Source organism: Zingiber officinale, chromosome 7B, assembly GCF_018446385.1.
Source record: "Zingiber officinale cultivar Zhangliang chromosome 7B, Zo_v1.1, whole genome shotgun sequence".
Classification (NCBI taxonomy): domain Eukaryota; kingdom Viridiplantae; phylum Streptophyta; class Magnoliopsida; order Zingiberales; family Zingiberaceae; genus Zingiber; species Zingiber officinale.
Window position 1 is genome coordinate 105,725,453 of NC_055999.1, and position 15,466 is coordinate 105,740,918.

Below are 15,466 nucleotides of genomic sequence, written 5' to 3' on the forward strand. Positions count from 1 at the left end.
AGCATCATAATACTATTCTTTGAATGTAGTACTAAAGTGGTGGATGGAAAAGGTAAAATGAAAAATAAATATGTTCTTTGACAACTCTGATGCGTATTTTGAGAATTTACAATTCTAATGGCGTCTTTCAAAAAAAAAAAAAAAAACCTCGTCTAGGAAGATCAAAGATGAAAAGGAAGATTGAGAATTCAGGTGCAATCCTAATAAGCATAGAGTAGTTGACTAGTCGTTTTTTTAAAGACTTCCAAGCACCCAACATTTGACCAGAAATTACAGGGGAAGGAAGTTGAAAAAAAAAATAGTTACTGCTACAATGTCTTAGGTAAGAGAAGGAACTGAATCCATGAGAATGGAAATGGAAGGAAACAAAAGAGAGAGACAAGATAAGAACAAACAGGTGACTAAGATTTGTCGTAACATAATTGAGGCAGATAAAAACCATGGAGGTAGAGGTAGAGGGAGCGAGAGCTTGATTCGGTAGAATCAAGCACTCTTGCGAGGCCGTCTACTCTTCCTCCTCCTCCTTCTCGGTTCGTCCTTCTTGTCAGCAGCCGAGGAGGAAGAGATCTCAGTTTTCTTCCCTTCCTCCTCCTCTTCTTCTTCTTTTCTGCTTTCTTTTCTATTTATCTTCTTCTTTTTCCTCCTCTTGAATTCCTCCTCCTCAGCACTAACATCATCTTCCTCTTCCTCCTTGCGGTCTAATTCCTCTTCCTTCAGCTCTTCTTCTTCGTCGTCGTCCTCCCCTGCTGCCGCCTTGCGAGGCCTGCCTCTCTTTCTTCCACCCCGGGGAGACGACTCCTCCCCTCCTCCGAGTTCATGCCTGCTCTTCTTCTTGCCCATGCCGGCAATTCAAGAAATTCGAAATCTAATCCGTTGCCCGGCGGCAGGTACCTGAAAACCAAACCCAAGTGTCTGAAACCCAACAAAAAAAAAAGAAGAAGAAGAGAAACCTGCAATTATGAGATCCTCAAACCTTCCTTTCTTCTTCCTTCAGCTGAGAACTTCACAAGGTCTATTCGTATAAAAAAAAGAGAGACTATGAAGAGAGCCAAATGCGGTGGTCAAATAATGAGGGAAGCAAAGAAAGAGCAGAGCAGCATCCGTACGGTGGGGGCTCTCCGCGTATTATATATACATATGTTATACAAATGTGGTGCGACCCTGCTGAGGTCGCAGGGTGAAGTGGCATGGCAGAGGTTGCCAGTTCAAAGGCGGTGTGTTGTTGACGAAGGTGGGAACACAAAAGGGCAAGTTTTTAATGCCTACTAAAAGAATAGGCTCGTCCTTTATAAGATAGGATGGACCGCTAGCAACACAGCAGTCGATGATGCAGGAAGCCAGGAACAAAAACAAAAAGACGAAGATGTAGAACTTGTATAGCAAGGGGAAAAGCTCCTCTCGAACTAGCTATCTCCTTTCAATATTGATGTAATTATGCTATTAATGACACGACTTGACTCGACCAAGAAGATCGCTGAGGATGACTACTACTAACTAGACTCCATTGAAACGTTCGAAACGAGCTGCGGGATAAGTTATCGCATCTCCTTCCGTCGAAAGCCAACAAATTTTCCTGTTTTTTTGTATGGCCTTTGGCTTCATCTCCACTCTACGAGGACCAATGGAGGAGGAGAATTGGGAAAGCAAAAGAGAGATAATAATGATAATCAACGGAACATGCACGCACGTCGACTCCTTGATTTGTGGGGAGCATGAGATGACGTGGTCAAAGATCTTTGTTGGATCTATGCGCCGTCCAATCCCCTCCCCACTTGCCTACATTTTGTCTCCCTTAAAAGAACTCCTCCTCGCATCATTTTTTTTATCTCAATCTTTGTTCCAACTAACAACAACACTATCGAATTGTGCCAAGCCAAACGGTAAAAGATTCGAGCAAGGCTCGAATAGTTTTTTCAACTCAGCTAAAGTTGGATTCGAACTTTAATTTTTAAATTAAATAGTTCACCTTGAGCTCATTCGAAAATAACACATTTAAAAGTTAAATAAACTTAATTCCAATTCATTTAAGATATTTATTTATAATTATTATTAAAATATTATTATATTTATTGATACCGATATGTCTTGATGGTAAAGTAGTAATTAGGAGGGGGAGGAGGGGCAATTTGATCATTCCACTATTTAGGGCTTAAGAAGACTTCGTGGATTTGGGAGAAGGGGGTTTTTTTTCTTCGTTTGGCTCCGTCGCCAACCCCAGGACACGATGCTCCTCGTCGGCATCAGCCGCTAGCCGCCACTCCTCTTCTCCTCCTCGCACCACCGACACGAACAGGGGGGCTGGATGGGGTTTTGATGTCGTCGCCCAGAAGAAGATCTTCTTCCTTGTCCTCACACTCCTCGCCGACGACGACACTGGGCGCTGACTGCTCCCCTCCTCTTCTTCCTTCGGTCACCACCTCCTCCTTTCTCTCCACCTCATGCGTTGCCGTTGCCGCATGAGTGCGTGTCATTGCCGCGGCTTCGGGTTTTCTGCATCGCCGCCGAGGAAGGACGCACGGGTCAGCCTCCTCTTTTTCTCTCCTCCCGCTGATAGACGCCTCCGGTCGTCTCTTCCCATCACCTACACGACCCCTGTCTCAAATGCCGCCTCCGCTTTCCCTCCGTCCAGCGCCGCCTCTCTCCCTCTCACACTCGCCGACAGCTCATACGCCTCCTTCCTCCTCGCGCCACTGTCGCCCGACCTGGCCTTCAGCGGCTGATGCTGCTCACAGATGGTCAACGCTGCCCACAGGTGATCAACTCCATCCACAGTCGGGGGATACCGGCTCCGATGGTTGTCGATGTCCTCCGAACCATTCTCGTTGGCGCATGCCCCTCCGATCCATGTCGTTATTACGTTTCGACTTTCGTGCCGCTCTGGCTTGTGCACTGTGTTCCAACCTACGCGTTGATCCTGCTCATGTGTTGTGTTCCGGCATTCGAGTTAAGGTTGTATTTCGGACTGTGTGCTTTGTATGTCTAGCCTTCTTGTGTGTCATATCTCGGCCTACGTGTCGATACTATGTTCCAGCCTTCGTGCCACCATTATATCCCGCCCTGCGTGCATATTGTTGGTGCAACCTTAGGTCAAGGTTGACCTGGTTGACCTGACTCGAGTTGACCTGACTCGAGTTATATTTTGATGTTTGACTTAGGAAGATTGTTGGTGCAACCTTAGGTCAAGGTTGACCTAGTTGAGTTGTATTTTGATGTTTGACACTCGTGGAAGAGTTGTATTCTTGATATGGGACAAGAATAGATGTTTGGGAGATTATTGGTGCAACCGTAGGTCAAGGTTGACCTGATTCGGGAAAAAGTCCAAGTATGGAGACTTGGCAACGGAAAAGTCCAAGCAGGGAGCTTGGCACTAGAAAAGTCCAAGTATGGAGACTTGACACTGGAAAAGTCCAAGCAGGGAGCTTGGCACGCGAAAAGTCCAAGTATGGAGACTTGGTACTGGAAAAGTCCAAGCAGGGAGCTTGGCACGAGGGAAAGTCCTAACTGGATGTTAGGCGGTTGGAAAGTCCCGTGAGTGAAGCACGGTGAGAAAGTCCTAACGGATGTTAAGGGTGAAGACGCTAGGCATGAGTGCCGGTAAAAGTCCTAATGGATGTTAGGCGGTGGGAAAGTCCTAACCGGGATGTTAGGCGGTTGGAAAGTCCTGGTGAGTGAAACCAGGCAAGGAAAATCCAGATGGATCGAGGATGATCGGACTTGGTGTTGAAAAGTCTAGTGGGTCAAAGGATTGACCGGACACTTAGCGGGAAGTGCTAGCAGGTCAAGGAGTGACCGGATGCTAGGCATGATGTACCAACAGTCGAGGTTGACCGGATGTTGGTGTGGAAGCCTTAGGTTTAGGTCGAAAAGTTTGGATCGGGCCGCATCGATCCAATGATATGGCTCATCGATCGACGGTGACCGATCGGTGATCGATCGATATCGATGGTTATCGATCGGCCCGAGACCGATCGAAGCGAGATCGATGGCGCGAGAAAGAGCGATCGGTCCGTAGACCGATCAGAGCTGGTTCGTGTCACTGTTCCCCGATCGGTCCATGGACCGATCGACCGATCAGGGACGAACAGAGATTGGTCTGCAGACCGATCAGATGTTGCCTGATCGGTCCACCGATCGGATTCGATCGCGACACCGATCGGTCCGGGACCGATCGGTGACAAATAAGCTTCATGCGCCGATCGGCGCCGATCAGAGTTCTAGCTGCGACGCAACGGCTAGTTTCTTCAGCTCTTCTTCGCAGGTATAAAGGGGTCGAGGGCTGCTGCTGCGCGACAACTTCTTCCTCTTCTCTTCTGCTACAGAGCTGCTGTTCTTGTGCTTGAGCTTTGTTGAGCTCTTCTTCGCAAGCTTCGCGTGAGCTTCTCGACTGGGATATCCTGCTGTTGTAGGTGTTCTGAGGAGCTGCTGCTTCAACGAAATCCAGTCGGCAAGGAGGCAAGAAAACTTGTGTTTTTACATTCATTGTTCTTGTCTTCTTGTATTTCTTGTTGTATTCCTTTCTTGCTGTTGCAAGAATATTGTGGCGAGGTTTCTCCACCCACAAGGAGTATATTGTATTAGCCGGTTTTCCGGGGACTCATCCACCGATGGATTGATAGGCTTCGTCCACCTTACGGACACACCGAGGAGTAGGAGTTTCATCTCCGAACCTCGTTACATCCTTGTGTTAAGGTTTGGTATTCTTCCTTTCGTTTCTATTTGTATTTTCCGCTGCGCTAACAAATTGTAGGAAGAAACGAGCGATTTGGGGCGGCTATTCACACCCCCCCTCTCTAGCCGAGTACGAAGGATCCTAACACATATGTCTTATCCTGACCTGTATGCCGATGTCATATCCCAGCCTGCATGCTGAGGTCACATTTGGTTTCGTGCCGCCGCTTCCGGCTCAGCTTCATCAGATTCAATTGTAACGCCCCGGCCTGGGTGGGCCACACCCGGACCGATCCGGGAACGACGCCAGAATTACCCATCGGGTTGACGACTAGCTCCATAGACCACCTGAGGTCCTTTCAGCGTGCTTTGTTCTCACTCGCACGCATCCTAGAAAACTTCCCAGGAGGTCACTCATCCTCAGATTTCTCCAAGCTAAGCACGCTTAACTTTAGAGTTCTTAAGTTTGGGCTTCCAAAAAAGAAGGTGCACCTTGGTGATATGGATAGTACCATCTAACATTTTAAGTCATACTTAACCAGAATCTCAAAACCGAGGTATTACATCAACTCTTCATCCGACTTATCCATGTATGCTTCCGGGTCATGACAACTAGGGGTGTTCATTTGGTTCGGTTCGGATTATTTGGGTTATTCAGTTCAGGTTATTCGAATTTTATAATTTTTTAAATCCAACCAAGAATCAAATCGAATTAGCTATAAACCAAACCGAATTACCCGAAACTATTTTGGGGTATTGGTACCAATTTTCTTTTCATTTCAAATTTTCAATCTTCTTCAAATAAATAAACTCTTAATAATTTACATTTATAAATAAATAAGCTCCAAATTTGATAAAATAGTTTCATTCAATATAAAGAAAAAAAACTTACACATTTCAAAGATTCCAAAGATTATACTAAAACAAATTAAAAAATATATATTAATTTCTTATTCAAGTTTCGGGCGAGTTATTCGGATAGGGAGTTAAATCCAAAATTAAACCATTAACCCAATTAACATTTTGGATCAGTTCATTCAACCGACTTGAATTTCATTTAACCAAATCAAATAACCCGAATGTTATTTGGATCGGGCGGGTTAATGGATTGACCCAAATAATGAACACCCCTAATGACAACTCGAGCAGCGTTCCATCCGAGGGCGCCCCCTGGGCCAGGGTACGTTCCCGTACTCACTCTCCCTTTATTCGATTATTCTAGTATTAGGCTGGTACTTATATATTCGTCGGATCTGCCTCAAGTCTCGGAGCTGGCTGTAGGTAGCGTTGACCAAAGGACTTTTGATGACTTGATCAACATAGAAGTCATCTCAGCACACCCCTCTCTGAGACATCGTCACTCGGTCAATATTCCATCCACCTCATTCGGCGGTTCATCTGACTCAAGTTTCGGACAACATCATTATAATTCAGGTGATATTTAATATTATATATATATATATATATATATAAAATACTATAAATGGATCACTTAACTAATATATTCACGAGTTTCTTAACAATACATTTACAAATCTCTAAATGGATATATTTACGAGTTCATAAAATCAAATACGATTAAATTTGAATTTGGTTCAATAATATTTTCAAACTCGAAGAGCTCAACTCGTTAATTTAATTGAACGAACTCGATTGAATTTTTTTTTTTTTATGGGTAACTTAATTAGCTTGTTTACCTAAATTGGAATCGAGCAGGATGAATCTTAGATAGGATCTTGGGCTCTAGACTATTCTTCTCGTTTATTATGCTGTAGTGTACTTTAATAGTACACCTATATAACTTGTGTTTTTTTTACTAAATCCATTAATATTCTTAGAAATATACATTCATTTATCTGAATTTTAAATAAATCCTATTTATTTAAGAGTAAATTAGAGAAAAATTCCCAATCATAATGTTAACTTTGCATGCAATCCCCATATCCAAAAAACTTTGTTTCCACTCCCTGCATACAAAGTATTACTTGTTTCAACTCCCTCATGCAAATATTGATACCTAAATTGCCCCTCAGATTTTTTAGTACAAAAATTTCAAAATTGAGTACAAAAAGTCCAAAAATGAGTATAATTCTTCTTAAAGTCAGTACTTTATATTAAAAATCGAGTATATTTTCTATCAAAATTGTTCCTCTTATTTTTTAGGGTTTAGGGTTTAGGGTTTAGGGTTAGGGTTTAGGGTTTAGGGTTTAGGGTTTAGGGTTAGGGTTTAGGGTTTAGGGTTTAGAATCGTACTCAATTTGATAGAAAATATACTAGATTCTAAGTTAATATACTCAATTTAAGAGGATTTATACTGATTTTTAGACTTTTTGTACCTAAAAATATCATGGGCAATTTGGTAAAGATGTTTAACTGGGGAGTGAAAATAAAGATTTTAATGGATGGGGACTACATGCAAAGTTTTGTTTATTAATGGGGAGTGCATGCAAAATTACCCTTTATTTAACTTAAAATTATAAAACTTTGAATTAAGCGCGACTCGAATTTTAAAATTATAAAATAATCTGAAATAAAATTCTATTATTTGAATTTTAAATTCTTATTTTGATGTGGAAGAGGCCCTACTTGAGAAACTAGGCCCAGCCCATTAGATTGCAAAATTGTATGTAAATCCTTTCAAATTTACTATTTTACATAAGTACAGACCTATAAAATTTAAGATACGCCCTTAAAGATATGCGCTATATTTCTATATTAGTGATATAATTGTTAATGTTAATATTGAATTTCATTTGAATTTATCTACTTATTATTTTTTATTTAATTATTTTTTAATTAAACTTCAATATTAAAACTATTATACCGAAAGCTTAGATTAGAATTTCACCGCTACTAATATTAGTTTTTTTTTTTTTTTTTTACTTTCCCATCGTGAAAAATAAATAAATCGAAAAAAAAACGATATTTTTCATCGATCCCTATCCATTTCGAGAGGAAGCGAGCGAAGCCGACGTCAAGGAATCCGTCGTCGCTCTCATCCTCGATTTGCCTGTCTGTGGCCGTCGCTTTCCCTGCTCTTCCTCCATCCACGTTGGAGAAAAAAATTGTGGCCTTTTCGGCTATGTCGATTGCTCGCACGGTCCGTTCGAATCCGCGCATTGATGACTCACGAGATCTTGATAGGGAGAGCAGATTGGGATTCGGGCACCGAGATCTATCGCTTTGCCGGTAACTTCGGTTTCGTCTACTTCCCCTCTTGGTTTTTTTCCCCTTGATTTGTTGAGCCAAGTTTTTTTGATTGCGTAAAAATCACAAATTGTTTGTGCTCGATTGCCGTTGTTTAACCGCCGCCGCCTCCAAAAGTTCTGCTTTTGCCTCCGATTTCATTTTGGGGTTTGGTTTCTATATCGTGTAATTGAACGAAGATTTACAATTCCATTGGTGGTGTTTTGCCTTTTGATTGTGCTTCATACGGTGACTAACAATTCTGAGATGAGATGAGCGCATCTTCTCACCGATGAGCATAAGATGCCTAAATCCCTTTTCCCGAACTCTATTTAGTTTTGATTATTCTGATATGTGGTTGAATCTAATTAAGAATTCATTTGGAAAAAAAAAAGTTTTTGATCTTCATTGTTCAAGTAAATGCATTTTCTACTAATTATTTATACTGTTTGAATAATCAGATGAAGGATCATCAATATCTTTTGAGTTCTTCTTCCCTATCAATGACACAAATGTGGTATTAATTAGCAACACAGGAATAATATAGAGAAAAGAGAGAGAGAGAGAGAGAGAGATCACTTCGACATGGGTACTGCCTCCCACAAATTGCCCAAGTTCCATAGGAACGAGGATAATAGGAACATCATCATCCACCCTCTGTACCTTCCCAAGTCATCACCATGGCTTGATTTGAAGGTCTTCTATGTGAGATTGAGCAATTATGAGGTTGGCGAATCAACGCCTGAGCATCTCACTATCAAGCACACCTCCTTGACTCCTGATACCATTTTAGAAATCAATGGAAGAAGAAGCGGTATTTACTCGGACTGTGTTTCCTGCTTGCTTAGAAGAGATAGGATGGATAAGAAATCAGAAGAAGCTACTTTTGTTGGAACAGATTGCATAAGGATGACTGGAAGTGTGAGTTTTGATGTTTGGGATGGAGACGATATGCTGCTTAGTGGAGTGCTGGAGCTGGGAGATAGGAATGGTTTGAAGGCTGAAACAAAGATAAGTAAAAGCAAATGGCGCATCAAGTGCTGCATTGTTTCTACAGCGGCCTTTCGCTTTTTGGATGACAAGATTAAGAGTTCAGAATCTTCTGCAGTTGCACCTCTAATTGAAGTTTATATTGCTGGGTGTTCCTCAGGATCTCCCATTATCTTCACTAAGACTATGAGACTTCCTGGACGAATGAAATGCCAGAAGAAGCTAATGCAAGATTCAATCCTAGATAACAATTCCATGGATACGACGAAAGATTTACCACTCAAAGATGTTTCACAGGTAATGCAAGCATATTCCACACATATTACCCAAATTTTTCATCTTTTCCATGATATTAACTGTATCTTACTATCTAATTTACCATACATTGTGCGGCAGGGTTCTTTCATTTGATTAACTATGGTTGTTCCATGTTGTGTTCTTCTGTCTTTGGTTGACTCTTCAGTGAGACAAATATAAATAGAAATATAAATAATACTTTTCAGTTTGACATATGCTAAATTACTACTTTTGGAAAATTAGAATTACTAATCTTTTGTAGTTTTAGTTAATTGCACTACAACACTATGTTCTTTGTTAGATTAGATTCAACACTTTGTTAATCATGTTATGGAGGGTTGACTAACATTAAATACAGATTCTGAATACTGGACTTCAATTTGTATCCACATACTACTCGGTTCTCAGATGATTATGAGTCGGAAACTTATTCTCAAATCTGAGGATATCAAATAAGCTATTGATATTGATTGTATGATTTTCATGCTCAACTTTTTCTTTCCCTCTATGTAAGTGTTTCTGGAGTATATTCTTGCCTTTTCTCTTAGCTTATTGACAATATGATGTATCATTCATTAATTCTTGTTGGTCCATTTTATCGCCCACTGTGCTCGAGTGCTGAGTGCTTATTTCTCATCGCGCTCTTCCACTTTTGACCTATAACAGGAAACTCAAAATGGAGATGACAAATCTGAAAATAGCACAGACATGGACTATGAGAACTTGCAACCTAGTGCAGATTACGTAGACGAGGATGGCGAACTCTCATGGTTTAATGAAGGTGTCAAAGTTGGAGTCGGGATCAGTATCAGTGTTTGTATCGGTATCGGAATTGGTGTTGGTTTGCTGATCCGCACATACCGAGCCACGAGTCGAGACTTAAAGAGGAAATATTTTTGAACGTGAATTAGTGATCCTACCTACGCGATGCCATGCTTCAACCTTTGGATGTGATTCAAGATGGCACAAATTTAGGGCAGGAAACCCCAAAATGCATTATCATGCTGAAGAAAATGCTTGCTGCTGCCCTCATGGTCCTTCTGTTGGATACTGAAATCTCTTCTATCTTGATTCTGCTGATAGTTTCAGGGCATGGAGGGTTTCTGCTTAGGGCAGAGTTCTAGCTTCTGATTAATTTTCAGAAACTTGAATAATAAAATATGGTGAATCTTTTTGACAGGTTTTTTTGCTCTATCCTCGAATTAAATCTGTCAGAATTTTAGCTACAAAATGTTCTGCTGTAACAATAATGTTGTTCTCATTCAATTTCCAGAAAATGGTTCTGTAAAATACATTTGATGATATAATTATATAGGTATTTTCTTTATGATAAAAATACTTAAATGAATTAAAATAAGCATCGCTTGTTAAAGTAACCATCATCAATTAAAAAAATGAGTGACCAGTGCCGTGAATTATCAACATCACTAATAAATGATTCAACTTTTTTATAAACTCATTGGAAGGCAACCATTTGCTTCCTTTGTCCTATTTTTTATTGTTAAATTAAGCCAAAATCTAATCCTATCAAACTTTTTTTTTTTTTGCTAATCAGACTTACAATAATTTTTTTAGTGTTTTTAAAACACCTTTAAAATGTGAATAAATAATAATAAAATCAATAAGATTTCTCCTTTAAAAATGACCTCCCCAAATTATGCATCATTAAAAGGATGCTCATTTTCAAAAATAAATAAATAAATAATAATAATAATAATAATAATAATAATAATAATAATAGATGTTTTATTCTAAAACTATTTTCAAAAATAAATAAATAAATAATAATAATAGATGTTTTATTCTAAAACTATTTTCAAAAATAAATAAATAAATAAATAATAATAATAATAGATGTTTTATTCTAAAACTATTTTTTATCCAATGTTGTTGTAATAACTATCGATAGTTGCTATAACATTATTCTTTACTTCCAACATTATTACAGTAACTATAATTAGAAGTTACTTTGTAGTTAATATAATGTGTAGAAATGATATAGGAGGATCTAAATATTTGTATTATTATTTTTGATAATTTTTATTCTTTTAGTATTTTTGATAAAAAAAATTTTGTCTTTTTATATTTTGAGATTTTAAAGGATTTTTAAGATTACGAGTCTGTTAATATTTTTTTTTAATTTTTTTTCTTTACAAGATGTGAATTATAATCTATAAATTAAGATTTCTTTCCTTTATTTAAGGTGTAAGGTCTAGGGTATATAAACACTTCTATACTTGTTTGAGGAATATTCCTCTACTCTTAATAAATTTTCTTTTTTTGATAAAACATGCAGAAATGTGTTTTTTTTTGTTTTGGATGATTTTTCTTATTGTCTTTTCCTCAATTTTGTCTTCTCATTAGTCTACAAGATAATCGCTATCTTACTCAGCGTCAGTTGATTTTAGAGCCAGCAATGTCTGATTGGGAAAGTTGTCGCTAGATCCAATGGAAGATTGTCGTGGTCGTGCCCGCAATCACAACAACATGCAAGTTCCGATTGAGGAAGCCAGGCACTGTGATCATAGCGTTCATGAGTTGATGAATGAGGATTTACAGAGGTAAGTCATAGATTTATCCCACTGCCTAACGGACATGTTGTGAATTTGTAAAGATCGTGAGTCATATGGTTAAAAGGATCGACATGGAGATCTTAGACTTCGAGTTGATCTATCCGAATTTTTTGGTACATAAAAAACAAAGACTTTTGTTGATTGAATCAATAAATTGAAGCGGATCTTCAACTATAAGCAAGTTCTAGATCGAATCAAGGTGAAGCTGGTTGTCTCAAAGCCTAAAGGTTTAACATTGGCGTGATGAGAGCACTTGCGGTGCTTACGAGATAGATAGGGTAAAACCAAGATCAAGGATTGAGAGAAGATGAAGAAAAAGATAAAAAAACACTTTCTTCCTTTTGAGTACACTCAAACTTCATTCCAAGATTAGGTTTTAAGATGTCTTCAACGCCCAAGATGACCTTAACGGATTTGAAGATGATTTGGAGGAAGAAGTTGACAAGGTACTTTATGTTGATGACCTTGAGCCTTTAAGTCATTGTGAGAGTTTGTTGATTCCCGAGAATTTAAATTACTGGTAGAATCAGATAAATCTATTGGTGGTGGTCAGGACTTATGAGGTGCTAAACAATTAGATGACAAAGTGAATGAGGACGTAGACCTCAACATCATCGAGTATGATCAACTTGACTATCTTGACTGTCCAATTACAAGAGGTGGCAGAGATGATGACAAGATTGAAACATTTGGCGATCCAATTTACAATGAAGATAAGACTGATGTGACTAATGATCCAGTTTATGATGAGGATGAGAAAGTGAATGCGGATGATCCAAATGCCTTATCCGAGTTTTGGGTCTCAAACGTCTTGAGACGAATCTTGTGTAAATACTCTAGATTAGTTTTGATGTGATTAACCGAGTTAAGTTAGACTTTGTGTATTTGATGTCTTATGTCTGAGTGCAGGGACATAAGAACATAAGAAGTCGAATGGAAGACACAGCGAGCGAGAAAGATAACATGGGAAGGGAGTCGACGAGCTTGGTACATCTGAAAGACGAGGAGCTGTAGAAGAGTACACCGATAGAGCAAAAATGAAGCACGTAATGCATCTAAGGGACGAGAAGCGAGGAGAAAGCCTTCTTGAGGAGAATATTAGAGTTGAGTTCAGGTGAGCTCAACTCTAGTTGACCGAAATATCACCCAAACGAGCAAGGTCTAAAAATGGCCAAATCAGAAGTTGACTATGAAGACCTAAAGCGCCTCAGTTGGCTTGAGGCACCTCAGATGTCTAGCAAATCAACTGCCTTGGAAGAAACCTAAGGTGCCTCGGATAAACAAAAGTTGAGGCACCTCCAAACAACTGAGATGCCTTATGTCTCTTCCATAATAGCTGATCTCAGTTGTTTGGAGATGCCTCGACTACTGTTTAAACCGAGACGTCTCTAATCAATTGAGGCACTTCTGATGAGCTTGGAGTTGTTATGGTACAGATAGAAGCAAGAATCCAGGTCAACCTAACCCAGGCGCCTCAAATAAACTAAGGCACCTCAGATGCCGCTAGATCAGAAACTGACATTGCATGGAGATAAATCTTATTTAGTTGTAGGCGCCTGTAAGTGATCTGAGGCGTCTCGAATGCCACGTCAGCCAGCGGTCACTTGTGACCAGAATATTATAAATAGCGCTCTAGAGCTAGAAGTTCAATAACAAACTTAGAATTAACTTCTGTATTTCATTTCTGAGCTTTTAATTGTTGTAAGAGACTTCTTCACCTTCGACTATTGTCAAAGAAGGAGTTTTCTTTTAGTGCTTTCAATTGTCTTGGATTAACAACCACTTAGATTGTAACCAAGTAAATCCTCGAGTCCCTTCTTTATTTTTATGTTATTTATTTACTTTTAATTAATTATGTATCCTTGCTAAGCAAGAAAGCAAGAGAAGGTTTTAACTTATTTAACAAGTCATTTATTCACCCCCTCTAGTCGATTCACCTAGTCCAACACCTTAAACTTGAGCAGAATAAATACTTTGTTTTCCATCGAAACCATGACTTTGGATCTCATACTCGATGAGTTTGATTTGGTTGGTCAAGCACGGACTAGTCAGGGTAAGACCTTGGCTTTTATGTTGCCTATGTTGAAGTCTTTGACAAATGGAATGCTCAAGACATCAAGAAAGACTAGTTATGGAAGGTCTCCTAGTGTTTTGGTACTTCTTCCAACTCGAGAGCTTGCAAAATAGGTACACTCAGACTTTGAGATCTATGGTCGAGCAACGGGGTTATCTTCATGTTGTTTGTGTGGTGGATCTCCTTTCCGTGCTCAAGTAATGTCAATAAGAGCAAGGGTTGATATTACTATTGGAACTCCAGGAAGTGTAAAGGATTACATTACAGAAAATAAAGTCCAACAGTTAGTAGTAGATTTTGTTGATTTAGTACTAGATGACTATTCTCCTGGATTACTATCGACATTATTCTAAATTCGAGAATGAGTTCTTTCAACTCGGGATGATTGATGTAGAATCATCCATAGATTTTTATATTTATTATTATTATTGGTAATTTTTATTCTTATGGTATTTAAGTTATTTTTGGTATTTTTGAGTCAGTTTAGGATTTTTAGGATTATGAGTATGTTAATAATTTTTCCTTTCTTTACCAGATAGGAATTATAGTTTATAAATTAGGATTTCTTTTCCTTTATTTGAGGCTTAAGGTCTAAAATCTTTATGAACACATGTATATCTATTTGAGAAATCATTCTTTACTCCTAATAAATTTTCTTTTTTGGGGTAAAACCTAGAGAACAATGGTTTTGTCTTTATTTTTTGTGATTTTTGTTCTTATTTTCTCTTCAATTCTGTCTCTTATCAATCCACACGATAATTTCTATTCTGTCCTGCGTCAAGAAGTTACTAAGTAGTTGCAACAATTATTATTTTTATTAATTTAAAGTTAGTTTGATCAAGTTGTAAAGAGTTTTGCTATAATAGTGTTCATAGTTTAGGATTTAGAATTTAAGATTTTAAGATTTAGGGTTCAGGTACAATAGTGTATAGCTACAAGTAATTACTACAACGTGTAGAAATTGCTGGATAGCTGTTCCATGTTAAAAATTAACTATTTCACTTTAATCAAAATTGCTACACATAAATCATTATTATATCAAAATATTTTTATCAACTTAATTAAAATTATTTAAACTACATCAAAATCATTTTAAATTAGTCAAAATTATTTTAAAATAGTTATAGTCAAATTCTAAATCCTAAACCTTAAAACTCTAAACACAATTATATCAAAATACTTTTTACCAACTTAGTCAAAATTGTTTCAATTTCATCAGAATAATTTTAAATTAGTTAAAACCACTTTAAAATAGTTATAGCGGCTACTAGGTAGTTGCTACTATAGGACTGTTGTGGTCGGCTAGAAGGGGGGTTGAATAGCCCTGTAAAAATAAAACACAACACTTCCCAACTTTTCAAACTAACACTTGCATATAAAATAGAAAGGCAATAAATCAGAACAAGAAAAGACGAGGCACCAGATGTTTACTTGGTTACAACCAGGGAGGTTGTTAATCCAAGGAAAATGATCGCACTACTATCTCCTTCAGGCGGAGAAGCCTCTTTTACAGCAATGCAAGCACAGAAAGAAAGAAGCTAATCTAAACAGTCGAAGCGCACAAGTGTTGTTACAATTTCTAAACTGATTGAAAAGTTTCTGGATCAAGGCTATATTTATAGCCTTGGTCGGGGCGCCTGGAAGGGGTTCCGGGCGCCCTGGGGAGATAAAATTTTAT

The 15,466-nt window shown here is 38.5% G+C and overlaps 2 protein-coding genes across 3 annotated transcripts; one reads left to right on the top strand and one right to left on the bottom strand.

The window, feature by feature from the left end:
* Positions 1 to 258: 258 nt before the first annotated feature.
* LOC122004021 (nucleolar protein 58-like) lies at positions 259 to 1,220 on the bottom strand. Of its 2 annotated transcripts, none has more exons than XM_042558972.1 (2): positions 974 to 1,220; positions 259 to 891 (listed from the first exon to the last, which is right to left on the bottom strand). In XM_042558972.1, the coding sequence occupies exon 2, from the start codon at positions 838 to 840 to the stop codon at positions 484 to 486; it is 357 nt and encodes a 118-aa protein (XP_042414906.1). In that variant the 5' UTR covers positions 841 to 891; positions 974 to 1,220; the 3' UTR covers positions 259 to 483. The 2 variants fall into 2 exon arrangements, with proteins under 2 accessions (XP_042414906.1, XP_042414907.1); XM_042558973.1 differs by having other exon boundaries at positions 951 to 1,196.
* Positions 1,221 to 7,572: 6,352 nt separating this feature from the next.
* Positions 7,573 to 10,477, top strand: LOC122006720 (uncharacterized protein At1g01500-like). Its single transcript, XM_042562317.1, has 3 exons — positions 7,573 to 7,857; positions 8,316 to 9,141; positions 9,808 to 10,477. Exons 2-3 carry the CDS (start codon positions 8,440 to 8,442, stop codon positions 10,039 to 10,041), a joined length of 936 nt encoding a protein of 311 aa, XP_042418251.1. The 5' UTR covers positions 7,573 to 7,857; positions 8,316 to 8,439; the 3' UTR covers positions 10,042 to 10,477.
* Positions 10,478 to 15,466: the final 4,989 nt, after the last annotated feature.

Bases quoted from the DNA above. Each gene is read 5' to 3' on its own strand.
- LOC122006720 (XM_042562317.1), top strand. From the start codon at position 8,440: ATGGGTACTGCCTCCCACAAATTGCCCAAGTTCCATAGGAACGAGGAT. The intron at 9,142-9,807 runs GTAATGCAAGCA...GACCTATAACAG, and splicing joins CACTCAAAGATGTTTCACAG to GAAACTCAAAATGGAGATGA.
- LOC122004021 (XM_042558972.1), bottom strand. From the start codon at position 840: ATGGGCAAGAAGAAGAGCAGGCATGAACTCGGAGGAGGGGAGGAGTCG.